This window comes from Muntiacus reevesi, chromosome 5, assembly GCF_963930625.1.
Source record: "Muntiacus reevesi chromosome 5, mMunRee1.1, whole genome shotgun sequence".
NCBI classification, from domain to species: domain Eukaryota; kingdom Metazoa; phylum Chordata; class Mammalia; order Artiodactyla; family Cervidae; genus Muntiacus; species Muntiacus reevesi.
In genome coordinates, this window is record NC_089253.1 from 120,000,111 (window position 1) to 120,022,948 (window position 22,838).

Here is a 22,838-nt window from a genome sequence, read left to right on the forward strand (position 1 = left end):
ATACTGAAAGCAGGGCTTCCCAGGCAGCTCAGTAGTAAAGAACTCGCTTGCCAATGCAGGAGACATAAGAGATGCCGGTTTGATCCCTGGGTGGAGAAGATCCCCTTGGCGAGGGCATGGCAGTGCACTCCAGTAATCTCACTTGAAGAATCTGGAGAGAGGAGCCTGGCGGGCTACAGTCCATGGGGTCTCAAAAAGTCGGAAATGACTGAAGTGACTTAGCATGCACACAGGCATACTGAGAGCAAGTTAAAAATCTTAATGTAAGTGAGGAGACTTTTGTAACATACAATCGTGTCCTCCACCTCTCTTGCACACATGTGCACACATGTGCATGCAGACACACACTTATCTGCCACCTACTTGTCCTGGAAAGCTGTGAGTTACAGAAACGTCTCTGTCCTTTCTAGGGGAGCTAGTCACTCAGCATACAAAGAAAAATCAGAGTGTTTTCACGTCACATGTGTCAGGGAGGATAAGACGTAGGTGTGTCAGATAGTTGAAAGGCACGTTGAGAGATGACGGGAAAGACGCACTCCCTGGGTCTACTGCAGACCAGAGTTCTGTTTGGAAGTGGCTTCCAGCCCGCCCAGAGCTGTGTGGCAGCGTAGGCAGACGGGGGCCCGTCTCCGACCCGGCACCTGCGGGCAGCGCTGAGACAGCTCTGTTCCTTTCTCATGTGCTCAGCTGCTGCTGAGGGTGGGCTGACTAGGGGCCTGGGAGGTTTGGCTTAACCAGAGCTGAGTCCAGCTTTTACTGTCTGGGAGGATTGCATTCCGTACATCAAGATGACCTGGGAACTTCAACCCGGGGTCCCTTCACCATCCCGGAAGTGTATTCCAGGGAAGGTATCGAGGTCCCGAGACCCCACCAGCTTGTCTCAGTAACCCTGAGTGCCAGCATCCGAGGCGGAAGTGCTGTCGGGCAACAGGAAGCAGAAACTGGAGCTTGGTCAGGAGGCAATGCCAGCAACTCTGCTAAACGGGGCTTTGTATGAGCCCCTTGGGGAGTAGGGGTGTCCCGAAGGCCCCACTTGCCATCTTAGAGGAGTCCCTGAGTCCCCTTCTCAGACAACACTGAAGGAGCCCCACCTCCTACCCAGGCAACAGCGAAGATGTTATTACCCCAGATCCCTGAAGCCTCTTCACCGCCCTGATGATTCCCTCCCCAAACCTCACCTTTTATTTTTTTAATTAATTAATTTATTTTAATTGGAGGCTAATTACTTTACAATATTGTAGTGGGTTTTGCCATACATTGACATGACTCAGCCATGGGTGTACATGTGTTCCCCAAACCTCACCTTTTAGAGCTTATGGGCGGCAGATCCTTCAAAGAGAACTCGGGATTAACATGAGGGTCGCACCCTCCTGTCTTGCTCTCCAGGTGACGGGAAGGCGGGCGAGCCAGAAGTGGAAGGGGTGGGGCCCGGCAGCCAGGGTGCATTGGGCAGATGTCCCACTCTCAGATGAATCAGGCTCCACCTGGCAAGACTGCCCCTGGGCCCTCTGCATCCAGGGGCCCGTGGAAAAGTCTGGACACACAGGAGTGTGGATGAATGAATGGGAATGGGCTGGTGGAGGGCATCCTTGCTTCATCACTCCATCCCCTTGCCATCATCACTCTCCCCCTCTGGGGTAGACGAGTTGATGTTGGCCCTGTGGGGAGCTTTGTGGGCCCTCTCTAATCCCAGCCATCTGGTTTCCAGGTGAGAGATCTGTTTTAGCTATTTCTTAGGCCCGATTTCCCAAATCCTCTCATCCCCTATTTCCTACCCCACCTGCTTTCCCTCACTGAATAAATCCACGGTTGTCATGGAGACAACATAGTATCAGCATCTCTGCTGCTTTGTAGATCCTTCCGGAAAACAGAACTAGAAAGGACCCTCCTTGTACCTCCTTGGTGTGTCTGGCACAGGAGTCCTGTCTGAGAAAGTGTGGTGTGGCATTTGGCTGTTTCTGCTCTGCCCATTCACTTTCCTCCCTCTGTCCTTCCTCTCGCCCGGGTTCCACCTTCTTAGGACACTAAGCGCGGTTCGACTTTTTTTAGCCGAGGGTCCTGAGGCTAGGACCCTAGCCTCAGGGTCCTGTGTTCCTCAGCCTCCAGTAGGGACTGTGTCACGAATAAGGAGAAGAGGTTGAGGGACTGTGCAGACGTAATTCTTCCCAGATGATGGATCAGCCGTCTCGGCGCAGAGAGGCGAGATGGCTCGCTCTCGATCACCCCACACGGAGTGCAGAGCCTGCAGCTTCCCTTGCAAACACTGCCACCTTCAGTGGGTCTGCACCGAGAGATAGCACAGAAACTACCGCTATTAAGCACCAACTGTGTGCAAGGCTCTCCGTGTACAAATGTCCCTCAAACCTCCAGACAACCTTGTGAAGTTAATATCATTATCGTCAGCATGTCACAGAGGAGGAAGCTGAGGCGTGAGGAGGACAATGAGGACCCTTTCTTAACTGATCATCATAGTAGCTGGGTTTGAAACTAAGGACTGTCTCCTTCAAAGCCCCATCTCTTAACCAGGACAACGTAAATACGGCCTTTACCCCAAGGATTCGGGAGGGGCCATCCTTCTCCAAGTGTTCATCAATAGCATGAATTCCACTGTTTGGGGTCAGAAATTGCTTTCCCCATCATCCTTTCCCCTTTGACTCCTGCATGACCCTCTGCTGGGTTTTATGAATGAGAAGAAAAAAAAAATATGTCATTGAAAAGTTCAACCTACTTTGGCTCCCATTCTCAGAGTGATAGATAGCTTTAATTACTCCGAATTACTCAGCCACTCCACTCTTCTCCCCCAAGTCATTAAAAATAGATTTTTCTCTTTGAACTTCACTCTGCCCTCAGGTCTCCAGATAGTCAGGGGTTCTTAGGAGACAGCCCCAGGGTCAGCTTCTGGTCAGAAGGTTGCGTGTCGCTTTGGTGGCAATCACAGGGTCCAGAAATTCCAGCTGGCTTTCTGGGGGGTTCACGCCTCCTTCTTCTTGATGCTATTGATCACGTGACTTTCATAGCTCAGAGGACGAGCAGGGGGCTGGATTGGTGTTTACTTTATGAGGCTTTAAGGGGTTCTCACGCATCACTATTGATTTTTAAAGAACTGGACCTAACTCTAGGAACAAACAATAATGACTTCTTCACATTAATTACTGGGAAGTTGACTCGTTGGAAAGACCGAAGTTGAAAATAGGAGCTCAGAGGGCCCTGCTCCCTGGTGAGCAGGCAGGGTGAAGTGAGATGGTAATGGTGGGCTCCATTTTAAAAATAAGGGAGGGAAGCTTGAAGAGGTTAAGCTGCTTTCCCGAGGTCTCACTGCAAATGACTAGCAAGGCCAGGACAGGAAGCCCCTGCCACCTCGACCTCCAGGCAGAGCTGGCTGAGGTCTCGTGGCTCAGGGTAGAGGGTGTGGGACCTGTTCAGAGTCGTTTCCATCACTGCTCTGGTCCTGACAGGGTTTGAAGACATCCCGCGGGGCATCCTCACCCCCACCAACCCTTCCCCCTCCTCACCCTCTCATATCAGCCCCTGTATTGTCTGGCTCCAGATCCACCAGCTGACTGTCTGTCAGCAAACAGAAAACTTTGCACACGGCCAGCAGTGGTCAGGAGGGGATGCATCATTATAGGGGCTGGACCCCGTGTCCAGAAGGAAGAAAGGTGATCCTGACAGCCAGCCCTCGGGCAGCCCCAGGCGAGGGGTCTTCCCTGCCTGCTGCCCCCGCGCCCCCCTCACCACCCCCTGCCTGGCAGTCAGGCACACCGGTTCGGTTTCCGCCACCTGCAAGGCATGCAACTCGGGCAGATTGTCAAACCCAAGACTCAGGCAAACCCACTCCAGTGTTCTTGCCTGTTGAATCCCAGGGACAGAGGAGCCTGGTGGGCTGCCGTCTATGGGATCGCACAGAGTCGGACATGACTGAGGTGACTTAGCAGCAGCAGCAGTTTTCTGACAAGCAAGGTGGGTCTCATCCCTCACCTGCGAGGCTGGTGTGAGGATCAGGTGAGGGGACAGAGGACGATGCTCAGCAGGTGCAGATGAACGGCCGCTGTACTGTCGTTCCTGCCGCCTCATCCCCTTCCTTGGACAAAGCTCAACCAACCGCCCACCCAGAGGAAGGCTGTGTGGGCCCGGGGCGCCCTCAGCGGAGGCCTCGGTCCCCCTCAGATCCAAAAAGGGGGTCTCCCCTTTTTGGGTGTGTGCTCCCAGCCACACCCGGCAGAGAAGAACGAAATTAAAAATGCCCCTTCAGGCATCCGGTTGAATATCAGCTCTTTGCCTGTAAAGCGCAGGAGAGACAGCAAGGGTATCACCCCATGAAGCCTTGCCGAGCGGAAGGGCTGTTTTTTGTACGAGGTGTGTTAGGAACCCGGGGAGGCTGGCCTGGCCCTGGAGGGTCCGCTTTGGCTTGGGTGCCTGAGGGAGTCTGGCCAGGCCTGGGGGCTGGACGAGACCTCCCTGACCGTCTGCCCGTGTTTCTCCTCCTGTGAGAACGCTGAACTCTGGCCCCGTCGGGCGTGCAGGGAAGGCAGAGCCCTAAGCTGCCAGGCCGCCTGTAGCTGTTCCCCGCGGGGCTGACAAGATTTGGCTAAGCCTGTGAAGAGACTCCTCCCGCCCATCCGTGCCAGCCGGTAGCAGCTGCCAGGCGCCGGCCAGCTCCTAAGAGCAGCAGAGTCACAAAGACGGAAGCCCAACCTGCCCCCTGGCTGCTTCCCGCCTCTTGAATCCCGCTCTGACCTCTGCCTCCGGACTGACCCCTGAACCTCCTGCCCCTCTTTTTCTCCAAAAGGTCCCTTATGGCATGTCACCACTACAGCCACAGAGGACCCCCTGCCCTCCAGCTGACCTTCTCCACTCGCTGAGACGGGCCCAGGGTCTCAGCCAACCCTTTGTGTGTATTAGTCGCTCAGTCATGTCCAACTCTTTGCAGCCCCGTGGACTGTAACCTGCCAGGTTCCTCCGTCCATGGGATTCTCCAGGGAAGAACACTGGAGTGGGTTGCCATTCCCTTCTCCAGGGGATCTTCCCGACCCAGGGAACGAACCCGGGTCTCCCACCATGCAGGCAGATTCTTCACCATCTGAGCCACCTTGGGCGCCTCTATATCCTGGGGGAGCAGATGGATCTCCCACTATGTAACAGCCCGCAGCCTCTCTGCCTGCAGGAGCCGTGCACATCGAATGAGATAAGCGCGCAGAGCGTGCTCACGCCTGCTCCCGGCCTGGCTGTGATCCTGCCGCGGAGCCCAGCCCGCGCTCCAGCCCTGGCAGGGCCTCCCTTCAGTCTGCCCTCAGCTTGTGACCGTAGATGAGGATCAGATTGCTTCTTGAAAAAACATATCTGGTTTGGGAAAAAGAGCAGGAAGGAGGTTGGAGACCCTACAGGCTCTGAGGGAAGGGGGGTGGGCTGGTGGGGAGGGCCATCAAGAGAAGGGACACAGGAAAGGAGGGCGGCTCTGGAACCAGCTGTGTCTCAGCTGCTGTGTGCTTTGCCCTGGGGCCCGGGGCCCCTGATCTACAGCCCCAGGCCAACTGCATGCTTCCATGCAGCCTGTGTGTGCCCTCACCCCCGCCACCTGGCTCTCAGCCACTGAGAAGGCCGCTGTTTCTCTCCTTGCGTCAGGAGGCAGGGGACACGTGTGGGGACAGGTGGGGACATCTGGCGGGGGGAGCAGGTTCCAGAGAAGCAGGGGGTGAAACGCTCAGTCCCCAGGGCCCCAGTGGGCTGGGGAGTGGCTTTCCCTTATTCCTCCCTCTCTCCGTCTCTCTGTTGCCCGATTGCCAATGACTCCTGCCCCCTCTGGAGCAGTGCCCGTGTGGAAGGCCCCCAAGGAGGGCCTCTGCACTTTGTCCTCTGAGCCACAGCTGTCCCTTGCTTGATGTCCCAGATGTCCCTCTGTCTGTTCTACCATGTTAAGATCATCCAGTTTCCTTGGTTTTGTCCTCGACCAAACCTTGGGCTCCAGAGAGCAGAGAATGCGGCCTGATGCCTAATGGAGAGCTTGCATGCTAAGTCAAGTCCGACTCTTCGCTGTCCTGTGGACTATAGCTCGCGAGTCTCCTCTGTCCTTCGGATTCTCCAGGCGAGGATACTGAAGTGGGTAGCCATGCCGTCCTCCAGGGGATCTTTCCGACCCAGGAATCGAGCCCCGGTGTATCATGTCTCCTGCTTTGGCAGGCAGGTTCTTTACCACTACTGTCACCCGGGAACCCCAGTGGAGGGCTTTGTATGTGTTAGTTGCTTAGTCATGTACAGCTCTTTACGACCCCATAGACTATAGCCCTCCAGGCTCCTCTGTCCTTGGGATTCTCCAGGCAAGGTTACTGGAGTGGGTTGCCATGGCCTTCTCCAGGGGATCTTCCCAACCCAGGGATCAAACTCGGGTTCCCCACATTGCAGGCAGATTCTTTACCTTGTAAGCTACCAAGGAAGCCTGCAGTATAAATGCTCTGTAAATACTGAAGGGTCACGGGGGACCCAGGCCCAGCCCACGGTCAGAATTCTCTACGTTGGTCTCCTTCCAACTCAGGTGTCTCTCCCGTAGACACCCCTGGATTCTTGGAACCCGGTAACTCCTTCTAGGTGTCCTCACAGGGTAGCAGAGATGCGGGATTGATTCTCTGCCCCCAGGTTTACCCGCCAAAGGGCTGCTGTCCCTTGGTGCACTGGTGGGGAGCTCTTCCCTGAAGAGGGACGGCCTGGCACCTGATGGAGTAACTCTCCGGGCTGAAGATAACCACCAGGGTCACAGAGGTCTCCGGGGCTTCCCCGCATGGTCCAAGACCTGCGGATGTGCCATTTCCTTCGAGACCTTCAGGAAGGAGGCGGCTTCTAGCCCTGCCCTTGGTGACTTGTCCCCAAAGCTGATGATCACCTGCTGTCACAGCCGTCGTCGAGCTAGACCCCTCACCCCGTGGGCCAGCAGGGGAGCGGGAAGGGAGAGGAGGCCACTCCAACCAAACTCTGCACCCTGCTGAGCCCCACCCGAGTTAATGAGCCCCCGGGACTCAGGCCAAGGGGGAGGCCCTGGAGACTGGGGCCCCAGAGCTGGAGGAGCCAAGAACACAGTATGAGTCACCTTTAATGAAGAGTGTTTCTTAAGTAAATGGCTTAATAGGGCAGTTACATTCATTAGAGACGTAATTACAAGACCTAAGATCAAGTGGAGATGAATGCTGAGTGAGCGGTGGGTGGACTCCAGTGTGACGTGACCCCGTGGTACAGGGGAGAAGGCGGTGGAGGCGGGCTGGGGGGGATTGGGGGTTGTCCTCACTGCCACACCCGTGTGCGCACTCAGCCACCCAGGTCCCCGCACTCAGAGTGGGGGGCGGGGGGAGCCTCCGGCATAATGAAAGCGCAATCGTAATAAACAAACACTAATTAAAGTGTCATCATCGAGTGTCCCATTAGACTCTGAGTCAGCCCTGACAAAGCCCCGCCTGACGCGGTGGACGCTCTCCAGGACTAGCTCCCTTTCCTTCTCGAGCTTCCCCGAGACAGCGCGCATCCCCAGCCCATCCTCCCCGACCCTCCAGGCCCCGGAGCAAGTGCCCAGCTGTCGCCTGGCGCTGACTGAGTGGCCCCTGACCCCAGGAGTTTGAACTCGGTTCCTTCAGGTCTGCCATAGACTCAGAGATACTGGAATCAATTCCTCCCTGGGCCGTGGAGCAGTCCCCAGACCAACCTCCAGCCCTCCTCCCCGAGAGTCAGTCCAGCTCCTTCTGCAGCCCAGAGGCAGAGCTTGACTCTATTTCTTCATGGTCCCAGGCAGAACCTGACATTTAAAAAGATCTCCCAGGACACAAGGTCACGTTTACCAGTGGTTCTCATAAAAAAATCAGCTGGAGAGCTTGTTGGAACCATTTCTCAGGCCCTGCCTCATGCCAGAATTTCTGACTCAGTTGGACTCTGGATTTTGATGTCTCTTAAGCTCACAGGTCATGCCAAGGGTGTTGGTTTGAGGATCCAGACCTCCTCTTCATGGAGGACACTCTTTTGGCCAAGGAGTGATGGACTGGAGAGCTGACATTGTGTATTCCAGCTGTGTGGACTTCTCTGTCCTTCCCAAGTCAACCCAGACCTGCTCTCCAGATTTCCATATACTCATCACTCCTTACCCTCAAGCTCTGCTTTCCTGTTTGCTCCTGTGGATCCTTCCACCCAGGACGCTGCTCATCTGTGAATATACTGTTCACCCTTTTGAAGACCCAGACTCAGGCCACATCCCTCACAAAGCCTCCTTGGGACACCCATCTAGAGCCACGCTCCCCCACGAGAACAAAACCCCAGGCACCCAGCGGCATGTGTCATTTTAACTTTTCTAGCAACCATATTTTTAAAAGTAAGAAGAGGCAGCTGAAATCAGTAGGTAGGTTTATAACCCAAAATTCACTAAATTTTCTCAACACTTGTCAATAAGAATTGTTAATGTGCTATTTTACATTCTGGTTTTTCATGCTCAGACTTCTGCATACGGTTGTCTTTAGAGGCTGTTTCAATTCCAACTAGCCCCTCGCAGATGCTGGTAGCCACACGGGCCCACATGTTGGATGGCTAGATGTAGAAGGAGTTTTTTCTTTGCTCTGAATTCCCTCAGCCCTCTTTCAATACCTCTCTTAGAACACACATCACTTTTCTTGTTTTTATTACTAGTCTGCTTGCAACTTGAAGGTGATGGCTGTGTTTTAATGCTGCTGTTGATTTTGTTGCCCTAAAGTGCCCAGCACTGGCCTTTCTGTACGATGTGCTCAATGACTACAAGTTGATGAATGAATATGGAAGCACGTGATTTTAGGAAAGACAGAGCACCCATGGAAACACCTGACTTTGAGTGCCTCCCTCCAGTACCCTGTGACGTTTCTTTCCTCTGGTTTGTATATGGCTGTTAGATCTCAGAGAAGAGAATAAATTCAAGTTTTAGGACTCCCACTGCCATAAAAGTTTCCTGTTTCACTTTGCTCTTCAACTCTGTGTATTAAAAAAAAAAAAATTCCCACCAGGAGGGCCCAGGAAACAGGAAAATAGTTGTGCAGTTGGTTTCATGTTTGGAGAAGAACAGGCTTCTCACTATCTCCGCGGCACTTGGCGTGAAAGTGGGCTTTGTTGCCGGAGACACTGCTCCCATTCAGGGCCCTGTTCCCCAGCTGCTGAGAGCAGGGCTGTGTTTTGACAGACGGGCCGAATGCAATGCAGACAGTTGTTTTAATTTCCAGCCAGATGCAGACATCACTCACACGGAGCCCGAAACCCAGGAAAGGGAGGCCGGGCACTGTACTGCGGCCCTCCAAGGGTGGGTTGGGAGGGGTAGGGCGCTAGCGGAAGCCCCCCTGGGCGACTGGGGTCACAGATACCCTGAAGGGCTGAGGGTCCCCAGGAGCGGGGAAGGGCCCGCAGGGAGAGCATCCAGCAGGCACATGCCAGGTGCTGCTGGCAGGAATCGCAGGCCGCGAGTCAGGGGTCCGCGGGGGCTCCTTAAGGCCAGTGGTATGGCTGGAGGTTACCTTTGAACTGTCCACGTCATTCAGCAGTCTCAGGGATGAGTTAGGAGAATCCTGAAAGTCAGAGCTGGAAGGACTCAGGTGGCCTTCCTCTGGGTGCAGAAGTATACCTTCCACAGCTTCCCAGACACGTGTCCCCTTGACTTGGCTCATGCCTCCCATGGACGGGAGTCCCTGCTAGAACCCAGGTCTGCTGCATTATTGGACAGCCTTGACACATTTCAGTCGCGCATTCCTGAAACTCTTCACCCCTGGGTCTCATCTCCGTCACAGCGCTGCCCTTCAAACTGCAGTAGACCGCGTCCGTGTCCACCTTGAGATTTATCTTCTCTGAGCTAAAGAAACATCCAGGTCTCTCGAGCTGTATCTCAGATGCCAGCGCTGGGTGCCGCCCCACTGTGACCACCCTTCTGGGAAGTCTGTCTTCTGGGGCCTCACTTCTCCAGGGGCAGGCTGCCCAGCACTGAACTGGGAGCTCCCCAGGGTCGGGCACCTCCGTCCTGACTCCATGTCCATTAACGCGGCCCGTGACCCAGTTAGCCCCGAGAGCCATACCATCACCCTGTCGGGTCCGATTGGACCTCTGAGTTCAGAGTCTGCTCAGACTCACACACCTGTCATGCATGAGCTATTTCAAACCAGCTGTCCTCCAAGCTCCACTTAGAATATCCACTTTTTTCAACTGAAGTTCCAGATTTTACACTTAGGCTTTCTTCATTTCATTTATTTTATTATTAAAGGCAACTCAGGAATGCTTAAAACTGATCATGCCACTCAGAGGGGAAAGCTTTGTAATTCAAAATGTTAAGTGTTATGATGTGGGGAGAATGAGTGGGGGGGGGCACCCGATAGAGAAGGAAGGTTTCTGGGGTTGGTACCCCAAACCTTTCATGATCTGACCCCTGGTTACACCCACCAGCCTCATCTCTCAGCTCATCACATCGAGTGTGCACGCCACACTTGCGTTAGGCTGAACTTAGCCACAATTCCCAGCTGGTGCAGGGGTAAAGAATCCACCTTCCAAAGCAGGAGACACAGGAGATGCGGGTTTGATCGCTGGGTTGGAAGATCCCATGAAGAAGGAAATGACAACCCACTCCAATATTCTTGCCTGGAAAATTCCATGGACAGCAGAGCCTGACGGGCTACAGTCCATGGGGTCGCGAAAGTGTCGGCCAGGACTGAGTTCGCATGCACCAAGAGCCATGATTACTTTTGCATGTGGTGATCTCTCAAGCTAGGAAGGCCCTTCCAGGCATCTGCAGCAGACCCACTCTTACCCTGACTCGCCCACACTCAGCTGCTGGTCCGTTTTCCAAACAGATTGTGCTGGGCGGCCCGTCCTTCAAGCTTCCGAGGCCCCCAGGGCATATACCCCTCGCCTGCAATGGATGTTCGCCACAGTGTAGAGTAGGGCTTGGATTGTAATTACCAAGTCCCGCGGGCTGCATGCTCTGCGGGGGGCAGATCTGTGTCCAGTTCGCCGCAGTTTCTCTAGCACACAGCACTGGAGCCTTGTCGCGCTGACATCTGATAAACGGTTGCTGGGTGAGCCGTGTTAGACTCCATCCCGAGCCTCTCGGGAGGATGCTGTGAAGGCGTCTCCATCAGACCCTTCATCCCCCTGCCAGAGGCGGAACACTGGGCCGCTGGACCACAGGTTGTGTTTCCGCTTGACTTCACACGTCCAGTAGGTGGGGGACCTCTCTGCCCTAACAAATGAGATCCCATTCCCAGCCTAGCAAATGTTTTTGCAGCCCAGCAGCCTGCGGGCTCAGTCATCGACAAATACCTAGGACATACCGAATGCAAGACTTCAATCTTCTGACCCTCTGCCTGGCCTTCATGTTACACCCGCTGGGCAGGTAAGGGTGAGTAATGAGCACACAGGCCTGGTTTCTGGCCCTGCACGGCCTTACCCTGAAGCCAGGAGGAGAAGGCTGCCTGCTCTGGGGGGTCACGGGCTTGAGCTACACACTCCCTCTTTCCCCAGCAAGACAGCATCAGACAGGCAGCTCATCTCTGTTCCCATTTAGCCAGACTTTTCAAAGGACGGGAGATTTACTAGAGAAATTGAATACAGACATCAGAGAATGGGGTAATTGGATCCAGGTGGTACGTTTGCTTGGCTGTAAAAAGACTGTGCCACTTAGTGAATATTATTTGATAGGGAAAGTTTCTCCTTCTCTCTCTTTTTATTTATCAATGTTTTCTTTGCAGGCAGGATGTCTCAGCCTGAGCCCAGCTGAAAGCTCTTCAGAGACTAGTTGGTGGCACTCAATGGCCTTTCAGCACAGTTAACCATTTCCAGCATCTTCCAGGAGTAGGCCCAGCCTCCCAAGGACTTTCGCGCAGGCAGAGAGAGGCTGGAGGGCTTGCTCCCACCTCTGGGAAAGGCCAGAAGCCCAGGGACTGTTAGCTGTACCTGCCTCGTGCAGGGGAAACAGATGGGACACTAAAGGACTGATTCAGCCCTGTTGTCTCATCTCTTGAGGGGTGATGGCAGTGCAAGTGTGCGTGTGTGCGGGTGTGCGTGTGTGAGTTGCTCAGTCATGTCCGACTCTTTGCGACCCCATGAACCCCTCTGTCCGTGGAATTCTCCAGGCAAGAATACTGGAGTGGATTACCATGCCCTCCTCCAGGGGATCTTCCCGACCCAGGGATTGAACGCTGGTCTCCTGCATCGCAGGCAGATTCTTTCCCATTTGAGCTATAGTGGTTAGGTGTAACTGAGTCTGAACACACCGTCTGGAGGCATCACTCCCTGATCTAACCTGCTGTCTTTTCCCTCTCGGCCAGATCACCAGGGTCCCCGTGGAATCCTGTGAGCAGTACACGACTTGCGGGGAGTGCCTGAGCTCGGGGGACCCTCACTGCGGTTGGTGTGCCCTGCACAACATGTAAGTTCGTCACAGTCTGGGAAAAAAAAAAAAACCTGGAATGCAGAAGACCAGGTACTTTCCTGGGAGTGTTGATGAGGAATGTGACCTCAGTTTGCAGGGAGAGAGGAATTTCCCTCTGCTGAGCAGTAATTCTAATTGCGGTCAGAGTGCTGAAAGCAAAGAGGAAGAGAGGCCGTGAGTGACCTTCTTTCCAAGGGCAATGCCTCTGTGGTCTCAGCTCCAAAACCCGACCCCTACTCCCTCCACCCCTGGCCAGCTGCTCTGAAGTCTGTACCTTTGCTGCAGGGGAGGCTAGTGGTGTTGGAAGAACTCGCAAGGGAAGTTCAAGCATCTCTAGGTTTCCCAAGAACCTCCTCAGTGTAGCCAGAACGAGGCACCTCCTTCCTGGAGTTTGGACTTCGGTGAGCAGCCGTGTGACCCAGGATGGTCCACTGACAACCCTGGGCCTCCTTTTCCCCATAGCTTAAAAGGGATAATGCCTACCTCGCAGGTGAACCATGAGGATTAAATGCTAAATATAAATGTTTTGGCAGTAAGAAAGCTCAGGATAAGCTACACAAGTCAAAATGATGATCATGGACTCGGAACCCTTGGGAGGACCCTTCTGGCCTCATCAGTCCCTGATTCCAAGATGTCTACATCTCACTGGCCTCAAATCCCTTTACAGATACACCCTCTGCCACTGAATACCAGCTCAATAGAAATGCAAAATTGCACTTAAACTTCCTAACTCCAAGAGCCCCAGAGGGAGAGCAGAGGGAAGAAACTCCAAAGGGGGTGGGGAGCTGCTGGCTAGGAATTCTGCTCCCCAGCGGACTCGGACTCGGAAACTCCAGGGCTCTGTGCCAGCCAGCAGAGCACCCCCAGGAGAAGTGCTGGTTTAGGGTGGGGGCGGAGGCGGAGGGCCAGAGTTCAGGGTCCTGCACAATCACTCTTGGCTTCCAGCCTCCGCAGCAGGTGTTGGAAGGGCTATGCAGGGAGGGAGCGAAGCAGGCGCCTCGCAGATGCAAAATCCGGACTGGATTGGCACCCACACACACTGGGTTCCCTGCTTAGATTTGGAGGTAAGCGGCTCCTCAAAAAAGTTTTTGCCAGAAATGCCCTCTCCAGAACCCGAACAGAGTGGTGCCATGTGGGTCGGACAAGTGGCAGAGATACTGACGGCGCCCCCGCTGGGCCCCGGGAATGCCGCAAGGGGAAAAGTGAAGTTGCTCAGTCGTGTCCAACTCTTTGCGACCTGGTGGACTGTAGCCCACCAGGCTCGCCGGTCCATGGGATTTTCCAGGCATGAGTACTGGAGTGGGTTGCCATTTCCTTCTCCAGGGGATCTTCCCAACCCAGGGATCGAACCTGGGTCTCCAGCATTGAGAGGTGGCTACGATGGTGGGGGTTCCTGTCAGTGAGGCTGGCCCGACAGCCAGCAGGTGCTCTTTCCTCACGAGGGTTTCTTCCTCCATGGAACCTGAGAGCCACCCCCAGCTCCTCGCAGTGGCCTGTCAAGAGCTCACTTTAGAGCTGTCTTAAGGATTCACTTAAGAGGTCACCTGGCCCCCTCACTGGGCAGTGGGCAGGTCCAGCCATACCACCCGCTCCCTGCTCCTCCCTGCCAACCTAGCCACAATGTCCGAGTCTCCCAGACCACCCGTCCTCCTCCTGGACCAGGTCAGTGGGGCTGACTTAGAATGACTGCACCGCCTCAGGGTCTCAGGTTTCCTCTGCGCTCTGAGCCCCTTCCCCGTCATCACCTCCCAGGGATGCACTGCTCCTTCCAACAGCTCAGCTTGCCTCTTGCACCATGTGGGGAAGAAGCTTTTCCCCAGTGTCACCCGGACTTTTCTCTACTCCTGGCCCGTCTCATCTTTGGCCCCTCCAGGCTGCCCACCCACCCGCCGTCCCCTCGCCTGGGTGACGGGGCCGAGTGGAGGGACCACCTCCAGTGGCCAGGACCACACACTGGATTTGAGCGGAGGCAGAGGGCTGAGGGAGGTTGCTCAAGAGCCTCTGGTTCCGGGGGTCGGGGGCGGAGTGGATCTGAAACCCTCCTGCCTCTTCTGTATGCCTTGCTCTTGCAAGTGTGTTATTGTCTCGGAGGCTATTTATCTCTGTTGGGGCTGTTGCCATAAATAGTATGATAAAAAAGAGCCATTTCAGTGAGTCAATGAGATAAAGGCTCCAGTCAAGAGCTCACTTTAGAGCTATCTTAAGGATTCACTTAAACCTCCATAATTCTTTCCTTTGACAGCGTTCATATTTAGATCCATTATGTGCCTGGCAAGGAAGGGTCGGGGGGAGGGACTTTGGGGGGAGTTCGGTGGGAATCTCTGCTGGGTGGTGGACTCTTGTCGCATCCACGGAGGGGGCGCTTTGGTTGGAGAAGCGCCAGCCCCAGAGCCTGTTCCCAGGGGCCACCACGCGCCCCTGTGGGCAGGGGTCACAGTGCCCACCTGCTGCTGCGGCCCGCAGCGCCAAGGACCAGAGATGAAGGTGTGGGACGAAGCTGCCAGGCGCACTTCCTGACAAAGGAAACCCTGCCCCCGCCTCCCTGTCTGCCTCTGTGTTTCACAAACATTTATTGAAAATATACCACGTGACAGGTGGACTATCTCAATGAATAAAACATGGCCCCTGCCTTCAAAGAGCCGGGAATCCAGCCACAGGGTCACACGCACGCTATCCCACACAGCTAAGACCCTGTCCAGGGTTTTACATGTCCCTGGGGGGGCAGATAATAATATCTATAGCCATCATCATTAATATTTTTCTTAGTAGGGCCAAGAACAGGCCGTTTTCTAAACACTAATTCATTTAATACTTACACCAGGCCTGTGAGATACAGTATTATCATTGGGCCCAGAATTTTACAACTGGGGGAACTGAGACGTGGGGTCTTCCAGGAACTTGTCCAATGGGGCCACAGCTACTAGGCTGTAGATCTGGGTTAGAACCCAAGCAGCTTGGCTCCAGAGTTCAGATTCTTCGCCTCTGGCCTGATGCTTCTTCTGTTCCCCAACCTTCCGTCCCTCACTCACTGAGATGCTGTCTATAAGAGCTATTCTTTATGTCTAAACTGCAGCTCTCATGTTGGGGGGTGGGGGGTGTTGATCCCACTTCTCTTAGTCTGTCCTCTTTTTAAACAATTTTCTAATTTGTTTTTTATTATTTTTGGCTCTCCCGGGTCTCCGTCGCTGCTTGGGTTTTTCTCTAGTTGCAGCGCTCGGGCGTCTCGTTGCCGTGGCTTCTCTTGTTTCAGAGCATGGGCTCTGGGATGCGTGGGCTTCAGCAGTTGCAGCTCTGGGGCTCTGAAACATAGGCTCAGGGCTTGTGGGGCATGGGGTTTAGTTACTCCACAGCACGTGGGATCTTCTCGAATCAGCGGCTGAACCCGTGTCTCCTGCAGTGGCAAGCAAATTTGTTACAGGAAGGAAGGGGGACCCCTTCCAGGGCCCAAAACTGGTCTCTTGTTCAACACTCAGAAATGAATTGTGCCAGGAGATACACGTGTAGACAAAGCAAGAGACTTTATGGAAAGCCACTGGGCAGAGGGCAGGAGGGTGAAGGAACCCAGGAGAACTCCTCCACCACGTGGCTCACAGTCTCTGGTCTTACGCGATGGGACTAGTTTCCGGGTTGTCTTTGGCCCATCATTCTGACTCAGAGTCCTTCCTGGTGGTGCAGGCCTTGTTCCGCCAAGATGGATGCCAGCGAGGAGGATTCTGGGAGGTGGTCAGACGTGTGGTGTCTCCTTCTGACCTTTCCCGGACTCTTCCGGTGGGCGGTGGCTCATTAGTTCCGTGTTCCTCACCGGACCGCCTGTCGTAAGACAACTCATGCCAGTGGTTACTACGCCGCCTGGCCAGGGTGGGCGGTTTCAGCCAGTGCGCTTCCCCTGACAGATTCTTTTCCACCGAGCCACCAGGGAAGGCCCCGCCTTAGTCTGTCTTTGGCCGCAGTGGAGACGATCTGGGCGTCCCCGAGCCCTCTGGAAGAAGTGAAGCTCGTCCCTAGAAGATGGACGCGGGCCTCAGCGCGGCAGAGCGCCCCACTCAGCCCTGTGCGTCTGTGTCCATGGCAGGTGTTCCCGCAGGGACCGGTGCCAGCGGGCCTGGGAGCCTAACCGATTTGCCGCCAGCATCCGCCAGTGCGTGAGGCTCGAGGTGCAGCCCAGCAGCATCTCCGTGTCTGAGCACAGCCGGCTGGTGAGTGCACGCGGGCGGGGCCTGGGGCGGGGCCTGGGGCGGGGCCTGGGGCGGGGCCTGGGGCGGGGCCGGGGCGGGGCCTGGGGCAGGACCTGGGCGGGGCCTGGGGCGGGGCGCAGCGCGCGCAAGCGTGGATGTGATCCTTCAGCGCGCCAGCTCCGTACAAATGGGCCACACTTCACGCGCTCCGAGGATGTTTTGTAGGAAAACTACGGTAGCGCCTGTCGTTGCCCAGGACCCGGCCATTTGCCCCACTCCTTGCAGACTCATCACTCACTGATCTGTTTTGTAAATCTACATTTTGCATTTAGTAACAGGCCTCTGCAACATCATGCAATCCCATCCCATTCTGTGGTGAATGATATAGATTTCAAGGGACCGCTTGGTACAGTCGCTCACAGGAACCTGGAGTTGCCTTTGTACGTGTATGTGAGAGAGAGACAGACAGACAGATGGACAGACAGACGCAGAGAGACTGAGGCTTAATTCACAGGGTGTGCCGAAAGAGAATATTGAAGAGAATACAGCAGTCCTTCCACACCTGTCTAGGTGCAGTCCCAAATACTCCACGTCCTTGGGCCCTGTACGGTTATTTCCTTCTGGAGGTTTTATGGGCATTCACGAATGCTAATTACTTAATGAACCTTCCAAGGCTTGCGTTCATTCATCCCCACCAGGAGGTTTTGGCTCTCGCAGAGCTGAGGGAACAAACAGCAGAGTTTGTACCTAAGTCTCTTGGCCCCATGGAAACGAAACTGGGGCAGAAATTCAGCGGCAGACATATGTATGGAAAGGCTAGGTGATGGCCGCTGGGGCTGAGAAAGCCCTCCAGGCATCGTGGGAGGATAAAGCGAGACCTCCCTCCCTCAGGACTTGCTTCTTGGAGGACACGGGTTGCCACCCTTCTTGGTTGCCATGCGAACCCCCACTGGGAGTCACGTTTCTCACCTCCCGTGTCCGACACCACTTAGAGATCATGTTGTCGTCATTTAGTACAAACCCACTTCTGAGGACATGGAATTCAGAGCAGTGTTTTGCTATTAAATGGTTCCTCGATCATTCTTCTAACAGTCTGTGATATTTTTACCATTCAGAGGAAGATATTGAAACTCGAAAAACCTGCAGACCACTGGCCTGCCTCCCTGGAAGCCTAGGGAACCGCAGACATCATCCAGGGCATTGGTGTCCACTTCCTTCCTTTCTCTCCTCCCCTAAGTGTCTTGTGAGGCAACTGCCCTGCTCTCGGGTGCACTCGGGGGGCAGAGAGCCAGAGGCCGACAGAGAATAGAAGCCCCCCACCTTGGTAGGCAGCCCTTGAGTGACAGCCAGGGAGGGGAGCCAGCCAAGTGGTAAACGCCTTATAAACCTCCAGGCTAGACACGTGTTCTCCTATGAACCGGTGCTAAGGCTTATTTGTGACGGGCTCAGTTCATGACTGGCTTTCAAGTTCGTATGGTTTCCTGTCAAAACAAGCTCAGGCTGAGATGGGTTTTGAGACCCTCCCCCACCTCTAGCATCCCTTCCTCTCCCCCCGGTGCTTTATGACTCTGGACAAGACTGAAAAGTAATATTAATAATAGAGACCACTGACCCTGCAACACCCCTCTCAGAGCTACTGTACCGGCTCCGTGTCAAAGCTGGAAGGTCTCCTGGACTGACATCCTCTTCCTAGATGAGGTTGGGGAGAAGAGTGAGCAAGTGGACAGCGGCAGGGCCAGGCCTGGAGCCCAGGTCTCCCGAGCCCTGCGGGGCCTTCCCACAGCATCATCTCTCTGCACCGCCCACAGCTCAGCCTGGTTGTGAGCGATGCCCCCGATCTGTCTGTGGGCATCTCCTGTGCCTTTGGGAACCTGACGGAGGTAGAGGGACAAGTATCTGGGAGCCAGGTCATCTGCATCTCACCGGGACCCAAGGACGTGCCTGTCATCCCTCTGGATCAGGGTAAGAAGCGTCTGCGGTGGGCGTTGAATGCTCGGGGCTGCTTGACCAGGCTGGCCCAGAGTAGGGGACCCAGGGGACAGGGTGGCAAGTGCCAGCACAGACTGACTGGCAGCTGCCTGACTAGGTCTTCTTACACCAGACACTCATCTGACTTATAAACCCGTTTAAGTTTGAAAGCAAACTGTCATGCCCCAAGGAAATTTCCAGAAGAGGGAGGTCCCTGTCTCCCGTTTGGGTTAAGCCTCCAAGGTGTGCATAAGAGTTTTTCCAGACTTCCCTTCCCTTCAAGGAATGGCACGGGCTTCAGTCAGTGGTTTTTAGTAGGTTTTCTCCATAGAACTGTGGACTTTTAGGGGTTTTGACCTGATATATATATATATATATTTAATTTTATTTTTATATTGGTAACCTGATATTTCTGACAGTCTTTCAGTAACTGAACATATTCAACCTAGGCAGAGGACTCTGTAGGATATGATCCATCACCCCCTCCCTAAGAGGGGGGCCTGGGGTGTCTGGGTCTCAGTGATGGGCTGGTCATCAGAAGGATGATAGGTACTCTCTTGGAAGAGGACTCAGGAAGGCTCCATCTGCCATCACTGCCCCATGGGAGCCCCGGAGTGGCTGAATGATTTAGCCCCAGCCTCTCCACTGGGCTCCCAGCTTGTAACTCTCTCCTTTTTTTCCCCTTTTTTCCAGACTGGTTTGGGCTAGAGCTGCAGCTGAGATCCAAGGAGACAGGGAAGATATTCGTCAGCACTGAGTTCAAGTTCTACAACTGCAGCGCCCACCAACTGTAAGCACGCCCCTAGCGGCACTCATAATCGTTCGGTGTCAGAGCGGGAAGGTCACCTAGACCCGCACCCTCCCTTAGAGATGAGGTCAGAGGAGACTGGTGAGCAAGTGGGTCATGGCAGGCCCAGGCCAGAAGCCGCCTGCCTTGCCCTGGGCCTGGATATGTGTGGGGGCGTTTCCTAAGTTCCCATAGGACAAGAATTGTCTTACATTCACCACCCAGTCTCCTGATCAGACGTGGCACTTTGTCTAGAACAGCGTAAAGTGCCCCATAAATATTTCGGTTATATTCCGTTTATTCAGTTATACCAAACTGAACAGCATTACACTGTCCACAGCCTCTGATCACATGCAGTCTCCCTTGCAACTCACCCTACCCTAACTCTCAAGCTAAGAGTTAAAAAGGGTTTGAAGTAGAAACAGAAGTCATGGCCCAGGAGGCCGAAGAAAAGTCCTCCGTTTTATGCCAGTGGGTGTGGCTTTGAAGGTGGAGATGACAGCCAGCGGAACTTAGCCACATCATCCATGGGCACATGAAGAAGGACTCAGAGATGGCAGCCTCAGAGGAAGGGGCCGGGTTGGAGACCAAATAAAGGACCCGGGCTGGGGCAGGGCGAGGAGGCTTTCAACTCTACCGGGGTCCACCCTGAGCCTTCAGCTTTTCAAGGAGGAAGGGAAAACCAGACCCAACCATCGGTCCCAGAGGGGCTTAGGTGCCGCCCATCTGACCTCACCAGCCACGTCCAGCAGCTGAGTGCTGTGGGTACTTAGAGCTGTGCAGGAAGCCGGGTGCATTTCATAAGTAAAAATCAGGGCCAGGGGTGGAGGAGAGGGACCTACACTTAGTTTCTGCCCGTCTTCTCTTGAGGTGAAACTGAGACTCTTTCCATGTCATCTGGAAACTCATGCACTGTTTGATTTAGAAAAAGAGCAACCTGGGTCTCTGTAATAGGGCCACGTAAGGGCCACATAACCCTGGTCATAGGCAAGAGCAGAGATCAACCAAGAGCTCCAGGCCAGAGGGAGAAGTACCTGGGAATGTTCTGTGGACCCATCCTTCCTGTTGCCCAGGACAGGGTCCGCCCGAGGACTCCAGTGGCGTCAAGTCCGAGGGTCCAGGCTGTGGCCATGATGGGCCCAGCTATCCGTGTGGGGCAAGGGTCTGTTAGCAGCTAAGCCCTAAAGGAACCTTTAAGCTGTTAAAATAGACAAATGAGCTTCGTTGGTCTCCCCTTTTCTGATCTGGATTTTCATGATGGGGATCATCTGCTGGAGTGCTCGGGTCTCCAGAGTAGCTAAGGAAGGAGATGTCACTTGGACCCATTTGGGACAAATCAATAGATGTGCCGAGAAGACAGAACAAGTGATAAAAAGTGGCCTGGGAGGAGCCAAGGCAAGGCAGTATGTGGCAGAAGCTGAACTGGATAAAATGGCCCCCTAAACCCTGCATTCCAATCCCAGCTAACCCTGTTTTGGGAACTGCGAGCTTCTTGGAGTGGGAACTCCCCAACCTCCCTCTCACACTCCAGCACAGTGGTGATGGAACGCGTTGCTTGTGAGAACATCCTCATCTCCACGGCAACCCGGTGTGATGTCACCACTGTCCACCGTGGATTACCGTGGCAGTGGAGATGCTGTCACAGGCAGCAAGTTCTAGCAGAAAGAAAAGCAAGTATCTTTGACATTTTATTGCCAAGCACTGTCTTATCTTATCCTTCCAGTTACAAGTCATGGGATTGAGTTCAAACCTCTCCTTTTACTGCGGTAAACTAAGGCCCAGAGGGAATAAGTGCTCCATTGGAGGTCACCAAATTAGCAAGCGACAAGCCTGTTCTCAAAGAATCCTAATCTCATCATCCTTGATCCATTTTTGTGATTTACTTGCTGAATCGTAAGATGTGAGGAAGACCCAATCCATCTGGCCTAAGTTCAGGAACGAAATGACTATGGGCATATCTAGAAGGGGATAAAAACATTTGGCATGGGGAAACACGCCCCGTCCGCTGTGGCTTATAAGCCAATGGCCCCTGATCGAGCCCCATCCGCCCGAAAGCCTCTAGAGCCCCCAGCAGGTGGCGCCAGTTTGCAGACCTGGCCATGTGCCTGCCGGCTTGGTCTAGTGGTGACAAGACTGGACTAGGCAAAGAGCAAGTAGAACAACTCCACCGGCCAGACCTGTTTGCCTGATGGTGGTCTGACCGCACACAGGGCACCTAGACGATACACCTAGAATGCAGGGGAAGCCGGAGGGAAAGAGGCGCTCTACCTGGCGAGGAAGGCAGGAGCCACACACAGCCTGTCGCTACCATGTCTGGCTGCTTGGAGAGGGAGGCAGAGTTATCAGTTGATATCGTTCACTCTGCTCAAACTCCAAAACACGGGTGATAGGACCCAACTGTGAACACTCAAATATGATTTAAGAGCTTGAAACAACAGGTAAGGTAAGCCCCTAAAAATAATACATTTAGCATTGTATTTTTCAAAACCACATCCTATATGTTATCTCGTTTGACACAAAACAACCCCATGGAGTGAACAGAAAAGTTTTAGTACAGACGGATGAAGGAAGTCCAATTCAGAAGGGGAAGTGACTTACTCGGGGCGGCCCTAGTGGCAGGGGCAGAGGCAAAACGGGAAGCAGGTCGGCCCAGTTCCTATCCCTGCCCTCCTTGGGCTCTTCCCTCCTATAAGTGGTGCTCGGCTGGCAAATGTTTGGCTATCAGAAATCAGGGGCAAAAGCTTACTAGGTGGCATTTTCCAATTTCTATGGCATAAATACTCCCTCTGTGGCTCGTTTCAAGCCACTGTCATGTCGATGACCCGCTTGCAACGTTCCTGAAAATATGAATAATTGGCTGTCAGGAGCTGACACAGACCAGCTGTAGCACTCCACTGCTTTCGGAAACATCATTCCCACTCTGGACGCAATTTTCTGGTCCCCTGAGCATCTTAGAGGGAGAAGCCACAATTTTCAGGGCTGGGGGTGCCCCCCAGTCCACCCCCTGAGATGAGACTCGGATGTCAGACTTCCATCGTGGCGCGTGGGCCCCGGCACCCTCCCTCCCTGTGGGTTCGCCCTTTTGCCTCTTACTGTCTGTCTCTGCAGGTGCCTGTCCTGTGTCAACAGCGCCTTCCGCTGCCATTGGTGCAAATACCGAAACCTCTGCACTCATGACCCCACCACCTGCTCCTTCCAGGAGGGCCGGATCAACATTTCAGAGGTAAGTGGGGCTCAACCAGGCACAGAACATCCCCAGTGAATCTCAGCAGACCTCCCTTTTCAGATGGTCAGTCCAACAGCTCGGCCATCTCCTGGCCCTGGCCCATGTTGGGCTTCTTCCAGAGAGGTTAGAAAGCCCTGGTATTATAAAGGCAAAAAAAAAGAAATGGCAGCAAATACTCCCTAGAAGGAGAAGTGTGCTGTATTTGCTAGACTCCTAGAATTGTATTCATTCAGAAGTTCGAGGGGAGCCAAGGGCTGAGACTGAAAGCTCAGAGGAAACATA

The 22,838-nt window shown here is 54.1% G+C and overlaps 1 protein-coding gene across 3 annotated transcripts in view; it reads left to right on the forward strand.

The window, feature by feature from the left end:
* PLXNA2 (plexin A2) overlaps positions 1 to 22,838 on the forward strand; it is a 229,128-nt gene that overhangs the window by 129,673 nt on the left and 76,617 nt on the right. For 2 of the 3 annotated variants that reach the window (XM_065936292.1, XM_065936293.1), the window contains exons 5-9: positions 12,297 to 12,397; positions 16,473 to 16,596; positions 18,384 to 18,537; positions 19,237 to 19,333; positions 22,439 to 22,553. In XM_065936292.1, the coding sequence (XP_065792364.1) occupies positions 12,297 to 12,397; positions 16,473 to 16,596; positions 18,384 to 18,537; positions 19,237 to 19,333; positions 22,439 to 22,553 (591 nt within the window). Of the gene's footprint in view, positions 1 to 6,630; positions 7,171 to 12,296; positions 12,398 to 16,472; positions 16,597 to 18,383; positions 18,538 to 19,236; positions 19,334 to 22,438; positions 22,554 to 22,838 lie in introns of those variants that run through there. The other variant, XM_065936294.1, reaches the window with a different exon arrangement.